This window comes from Aethalodelphis obliquidens, unplaced genomic scaffold (assembly GCF_003676395.1).
Source record: "Aethalodelphis obliquidens isolate GAN/ISIS:26980383/991018 unplaced genomic scaffold, ASM367639v1 scaffold66, whole genome shotgun sequence".
Lineage (NCBI taxonomy): Eukaryota > Metazoa > Chordata > Mammalia > Artiodactyla > Delphinidae > Aethalodelphis > Aethalodelphis obliquidens.
This window is the reverse complement of record NW_020838010.1, coordinates 68,716-89,552: the sequence shown is the minus strand read 5'-3', so window position 1 is coordinate 89,552 and position 20,837 is coordinate 68,716. Positions and strand designations below refer to the sequence as shown.

The 20,837-nt window shown below is 35.8% G+C and overlaps 1 protein-coding gene across 2 annotated transcripts in view; it reads right to left on the bottom strand.

The window, feature by feature from the left end:
* RADX (RPA1 related single stranded DNA binding protein, X-linked) overlaps positions 1-20,837 on the bottom strand; it is a 71,596-nt gene that overhangs the window by 6,994 nt on the left and 43,765 nt on the right. Inside the window, exons 12-14 of one of the 2 annotated variants that reach the window (XM_027089577.1) lie at positions 16,542-16,832; positions 9,117-9,284; positions 795-2,305 (exon numbers count right to left, since the gene is read on the bottom strand). In XM_027089577.1, coding sequence (XP_026945378.1) covers positions 2,175-2,305; positions 9,117-9,284; positions 16,542-16,832 — 590 coding nt within the window. In that variant the 3' untranslated portion in view covers positions 795-2,174. Of the gene's footprint in view, positions 1-794; positions 2,306-9,116; positions 9,285-16,541; positions 16,833-20,837 lie in introns of those variants that run through there. The other variant, XM_027089578.1, reaches the window with a different exon arrangement.

The following is a 20,837-nucleotide window of genomic DNA, read 5'->3' as shown; positions in this document are numbered from 1 at the left end:
TGTAGTTTGCTTTTTTTCTTAGAAAACTGCCACAGTAGCTAACCAATTTTGCCATAAACTGGAAATGTGGACATAGATGTTTAACTCCAAATTTGGATAGAAACATTACTATAATATAAAACAAATTGCCATGGAAGTTGTTTTTAAAGATCCTAAATCTTTTTTTAAAATTAATTAATTAATTTATTTTTGGCTGTGTTGGGTCTTTGTTGCTGTGCACAGGCTTTCTCTAGTTGTGGCGAGCGGGGGCTACTCTTCGTTGCTGTGCACGGGCTTCTCCTTGTGGTGGCTTCTCTTGTTGTGGAACATGGGCTCTAGGTGCCCAGGCTTCAGTAGTTATGGCACACGGGCTTAGCTGCTCTGTGGCATGTGGGGATCTTCCCGGGCCAGGGCTTGAACCCGTGTCTCCTGCATTGGCAGGCAGATTCTTAACCACTGCGCCACCAGGGAAGTCCAGGATCCTAAAACTTAATAATGAGTTCATATTTCTCATTCAATATAAGAACAGAAATTACACCTGTTAAAGTGTGTAGTTTTGCAATCTCGGCCTGAGGTATTTTAGTCAATAGCCATTTAAGTATTAACTTTTTCCCTTCTCCAACTTTTATGAGGCACTAAAACTGAATTGCCTGTTAAAGTTTATAATAGCTTAATACAAAAGCCCAGATTCTGTTTGATAAACAACAGTTTTCAACCCATATGGAAGAATCATATTGGCTCATTTAGCAAGCATGTGTAGGTCTAATATAGGCCAAAAATATGAAGGAAAAACATCAAATACATTCAAAATGAGATAGGTTTTAACTTCTTTAATAATACAGTCAAAATTTTAACATGAGAAGGATTCCCTATTTTAATTAATGTTTAAACACAATTTTAAAGAACAAAAGATTGAACACATTTATGAAAAAACTGTAGCATCTGTCTTTAGGTTCATGATGCCCAACACATTTAAAATGTATAGCATATGAAGTTACAGAACCACAGGGCTAGAAGGAAGCCTAAAAGTTAATAGCTTAACTACAATCGGATTCATCTTGAAACAGTATTTTTTTTTTTTTTTTTGCGGTACGCGGGCCTCTCACTGTTGTGGCCTCTCCCGTTGCGGAGCACAGGCCCAGCGGCCATGGCTCACAGGCCCAGCCGCTCCACGGTATGTGGGATCTTCGCGGACCAGGGCACGAACCCACGTCCCCTGCATCGGCAGGCGGACTCTCAACCACTGTGCCACTAAGGGAAGCCTGAAACAGTACTTTTTAACTCAAGTGATGGTCATTTTGGCTCATCTAACTAACCACGTAGATGTCAATCACAGAATCTTGCACATGTGGAATGGCCATTTACAGTTAAAATGAAGTAAGATAGACAACCAGAATAAAATCAATTCCCTTAGCTACTCTTTTATACTTTCAATATGAGCACTTAAAATGTTAATTTGAGATAAATTTTCACTATTTAAACTCACATTACATGTACCAAAATTACAAATGAACATAGCAAGAATACAGACATACTGTAGCCTCTGGCTTTAAGACCACACACTGGTCAAAACATTTAGAAATTCAAAGGATAAGAAGTCACATTAGGGAGTAGAAAACCTTAAAACAATTTAATTTAGCATGCTCTTTGTACAGCTGACCAAACTAAAGACCAAGGCAAATGGAACATAACAATCCATGTGTGCTTTTGAAAATGATAGAAACTACCTTGGTTTTGAGAAATTCAGGTTGACCATTTTAGGAGAATTTAATCCTCAAATCAGCAATTCAAAATTCCCCATTACAGCCGAATAAAATGTTAAATGTCCATGAAAAGTTACTCTTAAGTTGGGATGCCTTATGCTGAGGCTTTAGAATAAAAGTATACTTCACAAATAGAACAGTGAACACAAATTATCACAAGTCAAGATAACAGTCATATAGAAAGAAGTAAGATGAACTTTCTTGATACACACAAATTGTTTCAGTGACCTTTCCAAAGAATGAATTTAAAATGAAGTGTGCTAGCTCCAAATACAAGACGAACATAAAACCACTTAACTTTAGAGTGTATGTAATACTCTGAGAAACAGTTACTGAAATTACCAACAAAATGACAGAATATCTTTTTTTTTGACAGAATATCTTTAAAGCAATGCCCTCTTTATAACCTTTAATAATTTCATCTGCCAGTTTTTAAGAAGTTTTATCTGGTCTATAAATTTTGTGCAAATAGACTTCTGTTTTACCGTTACCTAAATTACAGATATCCAAGATACCAACGATATGCACTTTATCCAATTCAGTTGCTGCTTTTATAATATCACCTAAAAGTAAAAAGCAGATGGTAAGTATTGTAAAATAGTTAAATATTTACTTGGATTTAGTATCACATAAGCTGATTTTTTTTCTTATAATTAACAGTGTCTCTCATCTTCTCCCTCTTCCCTCCAGTTCATCACATACATTCATCAAAGTTATAATATAGTAATTTCTGCCAATAACAGCGAATACATCAAACAGATGTTACCAAAAATGTCAAGATACAGGCTGGTACTCCAAAGCCTTATTTGTTTGTTTATTTATTTATTTAGTGGAGCAAAGTAAATCTACATATTTTCAAGGTCATTTAGGTGCCAAGTAAACAACTTCTTACTACCCTTCAAGGAAATACAAAGATAAATTTTTCTATTTTGCAATTCAATCATCAATTATTTGCAAAATTTACAAGACATAAAGCAAAATTTAAAAAAGAAGCTTCTTTTAAAGTATGTTTCCTTTTAAGTGGCTTTATTAACTAACACTTAGCTTTGGATATTCTTAAGAAGCTTTATCAAGAATGGATCGGGTGAGTGACATTGATGAAAATGGCAGAGTACGGAATTTCAGGGCTCTGTTCCTCCACTAAAGCAACTTATAAGCTGGCAAAAAACCTCTCAGATCAACTTTTCCAGAACTCTGGAATCTAGACAAAAACTTAACAACCTGGTGAAAGATTAATGAAGAAAGAAGTTGCTGCACTATGGTAAGAGTGTGCTGTGGTGTTTTAAACTGCCCGCCTACTCCCCAGATCAGTAGCAGCCATGAAGATGGCAGCTCGTACTCTTGGTGCAGGTTGCTAGCACCAGAGGGAGCTACGCAGACCTTATTCTCAAAGATGTGGTTGTGTATTTTGACCTGTCAGGCAGCTCCCTCAAGGTCAGATGCAAGAGCTTGCTTGTGTTTCACCCAATTTGGAGCATCCCATGACTAGGGTAGCTTTCCCAATGGCTTTTGTTGAAAGCATATAAAGGCAAAAGCATTTGTCAGAGCAGATAGATCAGGGTTTTAAAGTTGGGACAAGCAATAGACAGACCAAAAAGCCTGGGGAGGAAGGGCCTGGGAAAAGAGATACGTGGGGGAATATGAGCTTTTAAGAGCTCCTGTGTATTCCAAGGAATCAAGAAGGCTACATGTATACCCAGTGCTGGATGCATGTTCAGAAAAGGCCTGAGAAAACTCTCATTGTTCACCTCTGGCTGACCATCAGTCTCTGTAGAACAGGAAGTGAGGGCTAAGACAGAGTCATAAACATCTTGGCTAAGCACTGAAGGGGTGCCACAACACAGAGCCAATCTGCAAAAGGTGAGAAAGTAATGTTTTTCTTTTCTTCTTCTTCTTGGCTAAAATGGTATTTAAGGAATCTCTTTCAAAACACTAACCACTACCAAGCTACTGTATCACAGACTTCAGTGGTTACACATGACAAAGACCTCATTTTAAACATGAGAAAGCTAAAACATTTAGAGGTTAAGTAACTTAAGCAAAGTCACAGGGTGATTCTAATCCAGACAGTCTGGCACCAAGGCATGGGCTCTTAACCTTTTGTGCTAGAGCTATATCTCTACAAAATTTTGACCAAGGCCCAGTAGTGGATCTAGATTTTGTGGGGCTTGAAAGGTATACTATTTGGGGGTCTTCTTTATGAAAGAGAAAACAAAATACAACAACACACACACACAAAAAAAAAACCCTAGAAGTGCTGTGGAAAGGATTTACACAAGTGAGAGCTCCTCAAGCTTAGGCTTCATTAGCTGCATAGGACAGCCACATCTGCTAGGCATGTCACAAAATCTGATGAATGATTTAAAATTGTGCAAGTTCACTAAAGCACAATGAATATAATAACAACTGCTGGTACTATATAATTTTCTTCTTCTTTGAGTGGGATGGACTTTAATCCAGATGCTTTGGAAAGATTTCAAGCTCTTCAGATTTGATGCTAACAGCAGAAACCCAAACCTTAATAATTCTAATTGTCATCATATCATTCTACAAATAATGACTTACGTAGTACCTGCAACATAACGTATAAGTAAGCTTTCTGTTTAGGTAACTCTGCCTACCTGTGTAAATGACAACCTCTCTGCACCTCAATCTGCTCATCTAGTACCTATATCATAGGCTGTTGTGAGGATTAAATGCATGTAAAAGCATTTAGAATGGTAGCTGACACATAGTAAGCACTTAATTAAATGCCAGCAACCATCATTTTCTACTTAAGAAAACCTAGTATTAAATTAAAATGTTATTATTTACATTACAAAGGAATCATTTTAAAATGATTATAGATTTTACCTATAAAATAAGCTTCTCTACATGTCACTTTAAAATGTTGGAATTACTAAAATTGTACATTTTTAGGAACATCACATATGCAGAAGGTGAGTGTGACAAAGGCAATGCTTTGTGTTTGCCACTCCATTTCCTCTTCATGGTCACATGGGAGACAAAGTGTCCTGGCCTCCCTTGTAGTTAGCTTGGGATCATGTAAATAAGTTCTGGCAAATGAGAATGTGAGCAGAAATGATGTGGCAGTTTGGGTCCAACAAAATTAAAAGTCAGTGTCTCCTTCATCTATTTCTTCCTCTGCCTAGACAACCCTAGAAGCCATTTGTTCCTGTTGGAGGTGCAACAGGATGGAAGCATGCTGGATTCCTGAATCACTGCTGGGGAGAAAGCTAATAACTGATTGCATCAGACTTGACTTGAGCAAGAAATAAATTTTTACTGTATTAAGTCACTGAGACTTTGGAATTGCTTTGTACTGCAGCACAGTCTAACCTACCTTGTAATATAGTGTGGTATTCCTGCCTCTGAAAATAATGTCGGAAACTCTGGCTATCTAGAGAATAATAAAATTATTTCTTACATGTGTTAAAACCTTTCCATATCATGCTATGCTTCTGAAATGTTTATCAATGAAAACAATGCTTTCAAAGAGGTGGGATATATATATGTGTGTATATGTATATGTGTGTGTATATATATATATATATATATATATATATATATATATATATATATATCCTTGTACTTCATAGTTAAATATAATACCAATTATAACACCATAACAGTAAGTATTATTCAATAAATGATTTGGGAACTATGGCTAATCCCTTGGGAAAACATTAAGCTGGATCCTTATCTCATTCTCTATACCAAAATAAAATTCCAAATGGATTAAAATTTTAAATTATAAAAATGAAGCCATATTATCAAAAGCAAAAAAACCCCCAAACAACCCAATTCAAAAATGGGCAAAGGACTTAAATCGACATTTCTCCAAAGAAGATATGCAAATAGCCAATAAGCTCATGAAAAGATGCTCAATATCATTTGTAATTAGAGAAATTCAAATCAGAACCACAACGAGATACTGCTTTAGGATGGCTGTTATCAACAAACAAACAAACAGAAAATAACGTGTTGGCGAGGATGTGGAGAAATTGGGATCCTCGTGCATTGCTGGTGAAAATGTAAAATGATGCAGCTGCTGTGGAAAATGGTTTGGTTGTTTCTCAAAAAGTTAAATATAGAACTACCATATGACTCAGCAATTCCACTCCTAGGGATATTCTTAAAACAACTGAAAGCAGGGACTTCTTAAACAGGTACTTGAATACCAATATTCACAGCAGAACTATTCATAACAGCCAAGAAATGGAAACAACCCAAATGTCCATCAACAGATGAATGGATAAACAAAATGTGGTACATACATTCAACAGAATATTATTCAGTCATAAAAAGAAATGAAATTCTGATATATATTATAACATGGATGGATCTTGAGGATATTATACTAAGTGAATAAGCCAGACACAAAAGGACAAAACTGCATTACTTCACTTATATGAGATACCTAGAATAGGCAAATTCACAGGGACGGAAAGTAAAATAAGAGGTTACCAGGAGCTAGGGAGAGGGGGGAATGGGGAGTTATTGTTTAACAGGTATAGAGTTTCTGTTTTCAGATGATGAAAATGTTCTGAAAATGGGTAACGATGATGGTTGCACAACATTGTAAATGTACTTAGTGTAAATGTACTGAATTGTACAATTAAAAATGGTTAAAGTGGTAAATTTTATGTTACGTATATTTTACCACAGTACAAATTATATATGAGTAAAAAACCAAAGCTATAAAAGTATCAGAAAAACACATAATGAATTAAAAAAAAAATCTTGGACTGAGTGATGCCTTTTTGAGTATGACATAAAACCAGCCACCATAGAAATGAAAGATTGATATATTTGAGTACATAAAAATAAAATTACTTAAAATATCAAGATTTCCACTGAATAAACGTCAAACTGGTAAAAGTACTGCAACACACAATAAAGGGTAAATTCCTTCAATATGCAAAGAGAACTTACAAATTAATAAGGAAAAGAATGCTCATGGAAAAATGGAAAAAATAAAGCTAGCATAGAAAGTTCATAGAAAGAAAAAATATAAATGGCCAATAAGCATAGGAAGATATTCAAGCTTAGAATAATTAAGATATGCAAATGAAGATAATGATATAATACTTTTTTGCCTATCGTCTGCCAAAGATTAACAAGACTGATAACACCTAGTATTTCTAAGGGTGTGAGTAAAGTGGCACTCTTTCTTTTGGTTAAAGTGTAACTTGTTATAAATGCATATATCTTTTGAGTCAGTGACATCTAAGAATTCATCCTACAGATGTGTAAGTGCACAAAGATTATATTATATACATACACACAGATAGATATACTCATTGCAGTACTGTTTGTTAATATCAAAAACATTTGAAAAAGAAAAAAAAACATTTGGAAACAATCTAAATGTCCATCAATAGGGGACTGATTAAGTAAATACAGGTATATCTACACAGTGGAATATTTATAGTTACTAAACGAAAAAGGTAGCTCTCTCTATACTAATATGAAAGTTATTCAAAACACAGTGTTACAAGGAAAAAGTAGGTTATGAGACCATGTTTACTATAATTCCATTTGTGTGTACTTAAGAGAGAGAGAGAGTGTATGTTTGTGTATGCGTGTGTGAGAGACAGAATATACTGTTATATGCAAAAATAATTTCTTAAGGATTCAAAGAATACTGGTTACCTCCAGAGAGTGGGTGAGTAGGTTGGCAGAAGGGGATGGACCTTCAAAGGCAGGGAGGGGAACTTTCACTTTTACCCTCTGCCTTTTGGTATTGTTTGAATTTTTAAATTGTGAACATGTATAGCTTTTATAATAAAAAAGAAACTAGTTCATAAAAATGTTTAAAAGATGATACCAATGTTATACTATAAGCCACTGCATTACATTATTCTGTATATTTTTATCTTTCAGTTTGTAATTATGGAGGGAATAGAAATGTTTTGAATCAGACTGATCTGGGTTTAGATCCTAGCTGTTATCCATGCTGGTGAGTCTCTCTGATTTTCAGTCTAATCATCTATAAATAGGGGATAATAATGTTTACCTTGAAAGTCTCTTGTTAGGATTAGTTGTAACTTATGTAAAATGTCCAGGCACAATGCTTTGCACAGAGCTAAACGGACACTATCATTATGTCATGAAAAATACGGTATTCCATGTTCAAAATGAATCACCTTGCTTTTGATTACATCACTTTTCTAGTGATTCTTGCCCTTCATGTCCCAAAATACTAACTGCTTTGGCAGAATGGTACCAGGTATTTTCACTTGACCATGTTAGTGACTGCTGGAAGACTACTGGCACTAGCAACTAGTAGATACCTGAGGATTTTGCCTTGATTTTTTATATCAATAATAACATACACATATAGCAGAAGAAACGTGACAGAAGTGGATACTGCATGAAGCAAGAACATGAGTGCACAAATATTTAAAGTACATATTAGGGCCCTAATTACGAAATCTGGGTTACTGTAAGTCTAAGGAGCTGAAATGTAAGAATTAATACTGCAAGTTAACTAAATATACCATCTTTAAAATGGACTGTGGAAAAATAAAAAACCTCATCTCTTACAAAATTAGATACTCAAGTTCAGTTTGCAGTAACCATTACTGCCAAAAGCTACTTCATCATCAGGTACAGCTCATAAGACTTGTTTAAAAACAACACCCACTCAAGGGTTTCATCAGCTTAGAAAGACGCACCACAAAAATCCCAAGATAATAAAGCCTTTCTTTAAAGCTTTTTAAAATGTAATATTCTTATAAGCTTGATGAAAATGGCTAGAAACTTTACCACATGCTTAGGAAATAGAAATGACAACAGAAAGTGAATAGGATAATTATAATTGGACACATAATTTTACTGGTATATAGAAATGATTTATAGTTCAGGATATTATGTAGCAGCCTAAACAATTAGTTGGTTGAAGGGTTTCACTACTGGGATTACATACACTCCTAGCAGTCCTGAAGAAATTTATTGCATAGCACTTGAATAACTGAACATTTATAAGAGAAAACAATTGTACTCTACTATACTATGGAGGTATTGAGATTTCAGGCAATTATAAGGTGAAAGGCCTGAATTAAAAGGAGAGAAGAGTAGAAGTTGCACTGCTCCATGTGCATACCACTTAGGTCTAATGAATACTTACATTTAAAAATGTATTATAAGAGAACATTCTTAATGCCTGCCTGGAATAGAAACCATTAATCTATCCAATTTTATTTAAAAATATATTCTCAGTTATAAGTCTTTGGGTACTTTTACCTAATAATTCTTTAAACTATATCAAATGTTAAGGCTAGAACTATTTATATAATAACATCTTAAGGTTAGGACTGTTTGCAATATTAATTTTATTTTCTGAGTGAAAAGATCCTGAGATTGTCTTACCTGTAACTGCTTTTGGACCTTGAAATCTGTCATTGCCAGTTAATTCCTGTGGAAACACACAGCTGTAATTCATGCAGGTCAATAATGTGTCTATTTGAGATGTTCGGACATCTTCCGGAGAATACTCGGGAAGGAATGCAACACTGATTGCTCTCTCATGATTCAGACCTGTTAAAGAAAAATCACACTTTATTAAAAGTGCAGTGGGTTAGTACATGGTGCTAACGTGGCCAGATTTGCTGGTTTGATCCGCACATGTGCCAAATAGCTTCAAAACTGTAAAAAAAAAAACTTTCAAAACTAGGAACTAAACCCTTTCCTGTGCAAACATTTATGAATACATGCTATTGGTTGAAAGAAGAGACACTTTGGAGCAATCTATCTCCACCGCTGGAAATAACAATCCCAAATCTTTTAATATTGACAGAAGGCTTAAAATTCAATATCCAGAGGATAGCCTAGTCACATAAATGAAGACATGTAGGGTGTTTTCTTCATCATTCATGACAGGTGCCATTACAGGATAGGAGAATTCAGAGGTAACTACTGGTTCAATTACTGCCATTTGGACTTAAGGATATAAGACTCAAGCAAGGCCAGGGATGGTAGTAACAAGGTTCCATTTGTCCTCAAATATACAAGAAAAACTTTAATCACTCACCATTAGGGCTAGAAAAGGTTGCAGTATGGGGAAACAACCAACATGAATCCTGACCTGTGTCTGTTACTCTTTATGAGAGTCAATGTCAACTAGGGTGGATAAAAGAAGATTCCTAGAGTCAAGGGTTTGAGCTGGGTATTAAAGGATGAGTAACATTTAAATAGAGAGAAGGGTATTTCAGGCAGGACAGGGAGAAGCCAAAAGTAAAGACCAGAGTTAAGGAGACCATCTTGGCTGGAGCAAGGGTAAACGCACAGAGCACATCTTGAAAACTCTGAATTTCACCCAGTCACCCAAACCAGAAACCTAGAAGTTATCCTTAACTCCTCCCTTTCATTCTTCCCTGATATTTTAGTCAGCAAGTCCCGTAGATTCTATATCTCTCCTATTCAGCCCTATAGCAATGCTGAAGTATGGAGTAGGAGCAAATGGTAAGTAAACAAGTCCTTCCAGTTAAGCTGTAAACTGATCCAGAAATGCAAGTCTGTTCTTTTTTGTTTTTGTTTTTTGCAGTACGCGGGCCTCTCACTATTGTGGCATCTCCCGTTGCAGAGCACAGGCTCTGGACGTGCAGGCTCAGTGGCTATGGCTCATGGGCCCAGCCGCTCCGCAGCACGTGGGATCTTCCTGGACCGGGGCACGAACCCGCGTCCCCCGCATCGGCAGGCGGACTCTCAACCACTGCGCCACCAGAGAAGCCCTCGTTCTTTGTTTTTTATGGGCAAATGACACTAAGTTCCATAGCTTTAACTTAACAAACAACTAAGGGCTACTTAAAGCTTTTTAAGGATTACTAAAATCTGGTATTCATAAACTAAAACAGTCATGCCATCTAGAATTTACTGTGGATTCCAATTCAGTATTACAAGTATAGCTACCTCAGAACTCTTAGCAATGCTGCAAAACTCATGTCAATGTGCACACAATGGCATCCCATTTCCTTGATTCTAATACCAAATCTAACTCTAAGACATACCATCAATTTAGTAACAGTTTTTTAATGAAAAAGGAAATGCTGCATTAATGTACCCATTGACCATAAGATGCATTCCAACTTGCAAATGTAAAAAAAAAAAAAAAAAACGTATGCTTTAGAATTGAGAAAATATTAGAAGTTGGAAATCCTGATATTTTCAGGAAGATAGCTTCATTATCAGTGTGTCACTGATACTATTATGAGTTGCTTTCTAAATTACAGAATGCTGTGAGTTTAGCTTCAACATTATTGGTAAAATTCATCATGAGTTGTTTGGTTAAAACTAGAGTTCAGAGTGCAAATGTATAAGTAAACATGCCTAGGGCCTCTGTACTTGATGTTCTTGTACATAGAATGTTCTTTCCCCAGATAAACACACGGCTTGCTCCTTCACCTCCATCAGGTGTCTGGTGAAATGTTATTTTCTCAGGGAGACCTCCCTTGACAACTCTATTTAAAATTTAGCCCTTTCCTACAACAGCACTCTCCAACCCTTTTCTTCTAACCCTTATCACCATCTCATTTTACCATAGGCTCTGTTATCTGTTGCATTAACGCATGTAACCTCAGCCCCCAGAACAGTGCTGGGCATGCCTTAGGTGCTCAGTAAATATTTGTTAAATTGAGCAAAAGAATGTATATGTGTGTATTTTTAACCTATAATTTTCGAATATTAGACTTTAGGACATTTGTGCATTGTGTTCAAATATGAATTCATCCATATTCCCAACAGCAAAAGAGATGAACACAAACATCCTCCCCACAATGTACATGTATAATGCACTTCAATGGTGACTTACTGTTTATGTGTTACTTAGATAACTTACAACATACTATCTAGGTAAACGTGATAATATATGTGGACTATATTAAAAATTAGAGGCAGATATAAAATCAAACAAGCTCATATTCCTCTTTTGTAAAGTGTATTGTATGCAATTTATATATCTTCCTCTCAAATTCTTTGTTGTCACTGAATTTCTTTTCCAGTGAAAAGTGTGTGTGTTTGTGTTGCAGAGGAGGGCAATTTGTAATCCCAGCACATAGCTAAGGGTACTTGGCATATACCATGTTTCATGGAATCTAAGATACCATTGATTTTTAAGATGATCATTATTTTATATACCACTAAGAAAGAAAAATGCTACCAACTAAACAAAGGCATGACATCGATTTTAAGATCCGTATCAATTTTCAAAGATGTTAAAATATGGGGAAAAAAGTGTCTTACACTGATGAAATCTGATAGTAGCTACTTAAGGTTTAAGGATTAAATTACTTTTATTATGCAATGGAATAAGGGACAGAATTAAGGGGTGGCAACAGTAACCACCTCTGGAACCCATATAATCCAGTGTGCTGCTCCATTCAAGATACAATAATGGGAAGCATGCCAGTGGGACAGAATATCCTAAGGATATAGCCAGTTAGGGAACCAAGAGTGAGGGAACCCAGTGCTACTCAGTTAATGGTTCAAGTAGTCTTCAGTACGGAAGGAGGCATACCTCAGGGGTACAAATAATTGATCCTGAGCTTGCAGGCCAGTACCAAGGAGGGCAGGAATTATGTTGGCCTGCTTGGTTGCTTTAATAGGAGAAAAAAATCAAGGTAAGTAAAGCCTTATGATTTCCATGTTAACTATAGCATATTACATTACTTTGATGTTACAATTAATGCTATTAAAATTTTTAAATTATCATTTAAATGCATTTTGCAGAAAAGGAAAAGAACAAACCATATAAAAAATTTTTGACAAAAAATCTTTTGACAAAAAGTCTAGAAAATACTGTCTTGACAGCTCTCCTTAAATTATACCTATTGTTACTGGGGTTTGTATCTCTTGATTTCCAAGAGATAAACAGATGGCTTTCAGAGGTTTACTAAAGACTGGCTGAATATTTTCCTTATTGTCTAAGTCAAATGCAAATCGAAGAGGGAACTCTTAAGCTTTAACTGACTCAGCATTTCATGGGTAACTAAATTAGTGTTGGCAGAGTCAGTGATATACTAACACCATCTATGAGTCCAATAAAGCTTTTGAAAAATACTTTCTTATATTTAAAGTGAGAAATAATTCTTAAAATTGACCAATAGATTAAAAATTTTGTACCTGGGCTAAAGGCACTGAAAATTTAGTGTTACTCCATCCCAATATCTTCTCTTTGAAGTGTGTTATTACACTCCATCCCAATATCTTCTCTTTGAAGTGTGTTATTACATAATAGGCAATGGGCCGAGATTTTAGCACTTATTAATACTATCTACTTATTTGAGTCAAGTGAGATGGCATAGCAAGAATTTTAACACAAGAATTGGTACTTCTGAGATGGGTTTCTGATATTGCCACAGTACCCAGGTGGTTGTTGGGAGCCATTAGAATCGTGGGAGGTAAGATTACAAATTCCGTTCAATATTTTCAATAATGATTCACCCTAGACCAGTCAGAGCTAATGACCAAGTAACAGGGTTATGGTCTGAATAACCTTTCTGGCTCCCAGAATAAGACACTTCAAAATTACTGGGTCCTCCAGAGATCAGCAAGATACAGCAGAGGGACAATAAACCACCAGAAGGTAGTATCAGTGTAGGCTGGACAAACTTCATGTTGGAAGAACTTTAAAAATCATACAGACTTATCTGCCTTGATTGGTTTAATCAGTTTCATCTAAAAACAGGAATCTAGAAGAGGGGTCAGCAAACTATGAGTTGGTGGGGGGAAGGGTCAAATATAGCCTCTACCTGGTTTTGTACAACCCATGAGCTAGGAAACTTTTTTTTCATTTTAAATGGTTGAAAAAAAATCTAAAGAAGAATATTTTGTGATATGTGAAAATTACATGCAACTCAGATTTAAGGGTCTAAAAAGTTTTATTCAAACATAGCCATGCACATTCGTTTACACATTGTCTATGGCTGCTTTCACACTAAAAGAGCAGAGCAATGAGATATCACCTCACACCTGTCAGGATGGCTATCATCAAAAAGAACACAAATAGGGCTTCCCTGGTGGCGCAGTGGTTGAGAGTTCACCTGCCGATGCAGGGGACACGGGTTCGTGCCCTGGTCCGGGAGGATCCCACATGCCATGAAGCGGCTGGGCCCGTGAGCCATGGCCGCTGAGCCTGCGTGTCCGGAGCCTGTGCTCCGCAATGGGAGAGGCCACAACAGTGAGAGGCCCACATATCGCAAAAAAAAAAAAAAAAAAAAAAAAAAAGAACACAAATAACAAATGTCGGCAAGAATGTGGAGAAAAGGGAACCCTTGCATACTGATGGTGGGAATGTAAATTGGTGCAGCCACTGTGGAAAACATTATGGCGGTTTCTCAAAAAAGTAAAAATAGAACTACCAGATGACCCGGCAATTGTACTTCTGGGTATATATCCGAAAAAAACAAAAACACTAATTTGAAAAGATACATGCACCCCAATGTTCATAGCAGCATTATTTATAATTGCCAAGATGTGGAAGCAACATAAGTGACTATCAACAGATGAATGGATAAAGAAGATGTGGTATACGTGTACAATGGGATACTACTCAGCCATAAAAAAGAATGAAATTTTGCCATTTGCAGCAACATGGATGGACTTGGAGGGCATTATGCTAAGTGAAATAAGTCAGATAGAGAAAGACAGATACTATATGATATCACTTACATGTGGAATCCAAAGAAATAAACAAGTGAGTGAGTATAACAAAAAAGAAGCAGACTCACAGATATAGAGAACAAGTTAGTTGTTATCAGGGGGGAGAGGGAAGGGGGAGGGACAGTATAGGGGTAGGGGATTAAGACATGATTTTTAATCATGGCCTGGCTTTTACCTAGCTAGGGGGTTACGACTAGAAGATATCCAGGCTTCTTTTACCTTTAAAATTAAGTACCTCATTAGGAACAATCCTTTTTCTCCCTTCCTGCCAGAAAGCTCACAGAAAATTACCACCGAATGGTAATTATTTGTTATTTATAGGCACCTAGTAATACCTACTTTTTCTGTATCCTTTTAAATGCTCTGTTTTGTTTTATCCATACATATTTTCACTGTCTTTTATCCCTGTAAATCCACTTATGTCCTTGAAAAATGGTAGGATATAAAACAGCCCAATTCTAACATGGATTACAGCTGGTTGGGCAGAATGACAAATTTGCCTTCTTTATATCTGATTCTTGCTTTTAGGTGATGCATAGTAAAGCTACAAAGGTTCACAATATTTATAAGACAGCTGAGATGTTTAGAGGATCAGTGACATGTTGAAAAGAAGAGAAGTATTCAATTTCTGTGATTCCAGATGAACTCATGGTTTTCATGGTTACTTTTTGTGATGTATGAAAAATCTCCACTATAATTTTTGTTTCTTAGATATAAAACTAAGATTGATAAGTTACCCAAAGATAACAAGCAATGCAGTCTAGGAAAAAGAAGCATTTGAAACTTAGGTCTGAGAAGGTCTAACAGAGTCAATGGGAATTTATACTTTCCATAGATTATATACATATACACAATCACATGTATGTACATATTTACGTGTGAGGAAGTAGGGCAGAAGGAGTGGGAGAGAGTAAAGGGGAAACAGGAATCTTGATTAAGGGCAAGGTAATTCACTTCAGTACTGTAGGTGCAAAACTCTATGAAATGCATCCTCTTTCAGGCATTTAATTAATTTACTAATGGCACTTCATCATTCTTTCATTTTAAGGTAACAAGATCTTCCTTTCAAGTACAAATAAAAGCCTAGAGAGTAGCTCATTTTGGTTAAGATTTTATTTTATAATTAATTTTTGTGTACATTTTTCATTCATGAGAAACAAACTTTAAAAATAAATGTAAGTTGGGCTTCCCTGGTGGCACAGTGGTTGAGAATCTGCCTGCCAATGCAGGGGACACGGGTTCGATCCCTGGTCCGGGAAGATCCCACATGCCATGGAGCAACTAAGCCCATGCACCACAACTACTGAGCCTGCGCTCTAGAGCCCGTGAACCACAACTACTGAGCCCGCAGGCCACAACTACTGAAGCCCACGAGCCTAGAGCCCATGCTCCACAACGAGAGAAGCCACCGCAATGAGAAGCCCACATACTGCAACGAAGAGTAGCCCCTGCTTGCCGCAACTAGAGAAAGCCCGCACGCAGCAGCAAAGACCCAACACAGCCAAAATTTAAAAAATTAAAAAATAAACATAAGTTTAAAAATGTGTTGACTTTAAATTTTTATAAGTTCTATAGCTACCTGTCAGTTTAGAACAACCTGAGAAAATCAGTTTATTGTCCCTTGTCAGACAAGATAGTTTTTTGAATAGCTTCCTTCTGTTCAACTTGTTACTTGAGAATTTTATTTTCTTCACAGGCTAAACAGACGTCTGTTCATAGAATCTTCTCTCAATTAGTATGCCTTTCTCTTTAACCTACATTTTACCCTTCAGTGGTTCAGATGCACTGAGAAAGAGGTAGAGAATATGAGCAAGAAAGTGGTGGCTAAAGGATAAGTGAATCAGTTTTAGAGGTAGTAGGAGAGTCAGGGCTAAGGAAAGTTCCCTTGGTTCCCATTCTTCTCTCCCCAGTACTTTCTAAGGACTTGCCAATATTTAAATGCCCACAATTAAAGCTTAATAATGTATTCCAGAATTAGTGCTCCATTCCTTTGGTTTGAGCCAAACAGGAGTTCTCCTTGGGCTTAACTTTTTTGGTGGTGGGGATGTGGCGCGCTTAATTTTTTAAAGCAAAATAGTATCATCTATATTTAAATTATGTCAAATTAACAATATTCAAAGAGAAGAACAGGTGACTTACCTAAGATGGTTACTTCAAAATGTCCAAGGACTAGGGCACTCTTAAAATCATAAAGATTTGGGGGTCTTCCTTCTTGTGGTATGTATTTTGCAGGCTGAGAATTATACTGCTGGGTAAGAAAATTTCTGTGTTCTAAAACAAATCTCCGTGGAATACTTTCAGGATAAATACAGCTGTATCGTAGGTGACTTATTAAGCCAAACTTCTTTTCTCTCCACATCTGACTTTCCCATTTATCACTTATAGTTTTTCTGGCTTTCCCTATGCGACCAGTTCTTGTCCTTTCTTGACCTGTTAAAGAAGCGAGATGAACACAATTGAGACCTATAAACTAACCAAATCAGGTAAATCACTACAAAACAAGCACAGATTAATGAGAAATAGCTTAATTAACTTTAAAAATCAACCACCTACAAAATGTAAACTGAATGTCCAAAAGGTAACTCTTATTAAAGTGAGGAAAGAACTAGAATTCACCTTCAAAATAAACTTTTACTCCAAAATATTAAAAAGTAATATTGTTTTTTCTGTTTCTGGAATTAACGAGATTTGTAATTATCTTCTTTATACTTTTCTATATTTCCTAAATGCTCTTAAATAAACAAACATTCCTTTTATATTCAGTGACAAATTCAAGTTAAGTAAAATTCATGAGAATAATAACCTTTAGAGATTGGACCTCCACACACTATTGGTGGAATTTAAGCTTAAAATAAAATTTTGTTAATCTTTGCTAAAAGTATCCTGAACACACACAGAATGCAGTCTATTTTTTGGATATAAGTCTCTTTCAAAAGGACCGTTGATATGATATTCCTTTCAGATATAAATAACATATGGAAAACAAAGAGGGAACTAAATTGAAATGAAAGACCACTTCAACTCTTAATTGTTCTCTATCATCAAGTCAGTTTATCATTTATGTACAATTTATCTAACATATTTAGTTTCTAAGGCAGAATATAATTTCCCTCTTACACATTATGACATTTATCCATTCATTCAATTCACTCAGCAAATAATTATTGAGCACCTATTATGTACCAAATACTACACTAAGGAATTTGCTAAAATAATATTTTAATTAAATAATACACCCTGGGAACTGAAGACATAGAGAAGAATCAGAAAAAAAAGAGATGTTGGAACTTCTCACACTGTCAGTTCTGCTAGTTAAGGCAAGCTGACAGCAACTGTTCCAGAGTTTAGCAAGGTTGCTGAATTGCTTCATTGTAGGCTGCCTATGCCTTGGCATTTATTATCTTCCTAGCATAAAAAACCATGCTGAGACAGAAGGGTGTTTCAACAGCAAGGTTTCAGTGTGGTTAATATATCACTTCTGTTTTTGAACTTTATTCTATATCCCCAGACTACTTTCTTGGTTTCTTAAACCTAGACAGAGACTGAAAATTTATTACGAGGTAAAATACTACATTGAATTTTTAGAGAAGATGAAGAGGTGAACTTCTTACCAGGTATTCAAAACACTGTGATATTACAAGAGTATTTTTTTAAACTTAAAATTTAGTTGATGAACACACTTAACTTCCTACAATAACGCTTGATAACAAACGAAAAGGATAAAAAATTTAATCACACATGAAAAGGAAAGGAAACAATAAAAGCCAAGAGAAAAACTCAAAGTTAATAGGAGTAAAGTAAGGATTGGGCAATGATTTATCCTTTTTATCTTCTAGAAATGAATTTCCCTTACCCAAACTAATAAAAGTACATAATTAGATTAGCAATAAGTAGCTATTACAACCCAAGTTATAGTGAGAATTCCTGACTGATTTGTTCTAAAATAATGCACACAAAGAACAAGTTATGGGCCATTCCAATCTTTAAAAATTAAGTAATTACATCCATTGCATAGGAAAAAAAAAATCCTATGATTGACACTGTCAGGAATAAGTCAGAATATTTTCTATGGCTGTTTTCTTATTTGAGTGTTAAGAACTGGCAAGGTTTAATGTTTACATGAAAAGTTCTTCTGAAAAAATAATGCTTTTTTTTTTTTCCCGGTACACGGGCCTCTCACTGTTGTGGCCTCTCCCGTTGCACAGCACAGGCTCCGGACGCGCAGGCTCAGTGGCCATGGCTCACGGGCCCAGCCGCTCCACGGCATGTGGGATCTTCCCGGACTGGGGCACGAACCCGTGTCCCCTGCATCAGCAGGTGGACTCTCAACCACTGCGCCACCAGGGAAGCCCCATGCATTGTTTTTTAATTTAGTAACTTGGGACTGTAATTAACTATCCCAATTATATGTTCATAATTAATACAAATGGGTATGAAATCAGTACAAGAGATATTGGCAGTCACTGGTTGTGAATAGCAAGATTTCAAAGGCAATAATTAGGAGACAAAATACATCTAGAGCTCAGGTTTTTCTAAAAATAAGATGGAAAATTATATACTAGAATGCTTTTATTTTTAGCTTGAATATTACTAAAATTACCAAATGAAAAACATTATTGTTTAAGCCTAATGCATAACTAAGATACAGGTTAATTACTAGCAAAATTATATTTTTGTATATATCTAATTATATACCAGAATTATAGTGATCACTGTTATTTTAATGATTCATTTTACCCTTATTTCTGGTGAGAATGGATTTATGTTTTAATGAGGAAAAATTTCAGAGAAGACCACATTTAGGTTGTGAGGTGAAAAAGGACATGGTATAAATGTATGTGTATAGGCATAGTGATTTTTCTTCACAAAATCTACTCTAAGCATTTCATTATGTGGATAAGAGTGATAGGTAGGGGTGTATGGAGGCATGGGGGTCGGAGAGGAGCTATTTCCTTTGCCTCTTTCCCCCTTGCCTTCACTGACCCCATGCTGGTGCAAGATCTACAAGTCTAGAAAAAACAGAGTATTTCAATCAGTGATCAGATCTATGCTTGGTAGCAAGTATAATAGACTTTTTAAAGAACTGTGTAAGTCAGAGGCTACCTATAATGTCTTATGATCTCAGTAGTACTGTTATTGTGAACTTTTCAATGTATGTCTTACTTATCTAAGTTACCAGATACAAACAATAAGATGTTAAACTTTGTAGTCTTCAAAATAACTAGCACAATTAAATCACATAAACAAATTAGCTATATATTCACAAAATGAGTGGCTTTTGAATTTACAGACACAGTAATTTCCAAAGCTATCATGAAACATATCTGGAAATACATCAGTAACCATGTTAACACATATAGATCTAATTCATTCATTAAAACTGCAGTTAATAAACAAATGGGACTACATCAAACTAAAAAACTTCTGCATGGCAAAGGAAACCATCAACAAAATGAAAAGGTAACCTACAGAATGCGAGAAAATGATTGCAAATCACATATCTGATAAGGGGTTAATATCCAAATATATAAAGAACTTGTTCAACTCGATAACAAACAAACAAACAAATAAACAATGTGATTAAAAAGGGGGCAGAGGATCTGAATAGACATATTTCCAAAGAAGACATACAGATGGCCAACAAGTACATAAAAGAGATGTTCAACATCACTATTAGGGAAATGCAAACCAAAACCACGAGATATCATCTGACACCTGTTAAAATGGCTATTATCAAAAAGACAAGAAATAACAAGTGTTGGTGAGGATGTGGCAAAAAGCGAACCCTCATATGCTGTTGGTGGGAACGTAAATTGGTGCAGCCACTACGGAGAACAGTATGGATGTTCCTCAAAAAAGTAAAAATAGAACAACAATATGATCCAGCAATTCCACTACTGGGTATTTATCCAAAGAAATAAAAAACACTAACTCAAAAAGATATATACACCCCGCTTTGGGGCGGGGTGGTGGTGTGATGAATTGGGAGAGTGGGATTGACATATACACACTAATATGTATAAAATGGATAACTAATAAGAACCTGCTGTAAAAAAAAAATACAATAAGCATAATGGTTAAAAAATAACATTAAAAAAAAGATATATACACCCCCCTGTCCACTGTAGTACTATTTACAATAGCCAAGACCTGAAAACAACCTAAAGGCCCATCAATGAAAGAATGGATAAAGAACAGGTGGTGTATATACAGTGGAATATTATTCAGCCATGAAAACAATGAAATCTTGACATGGATGAAACTTGAGGACATTATGCTAAGTTAAATAAGTCAGACAGAGAAAGACAAATATTGTATGATCTCACATGTGGAATAAAAAAAAAAGACAGACCTCCCCCCAAGAAAAAAACAAGCTCATAGATACAGAGAACAGATTGGTGGTTGCCAGGGGTAGGGGTTTGGGAGCGGGTGGGT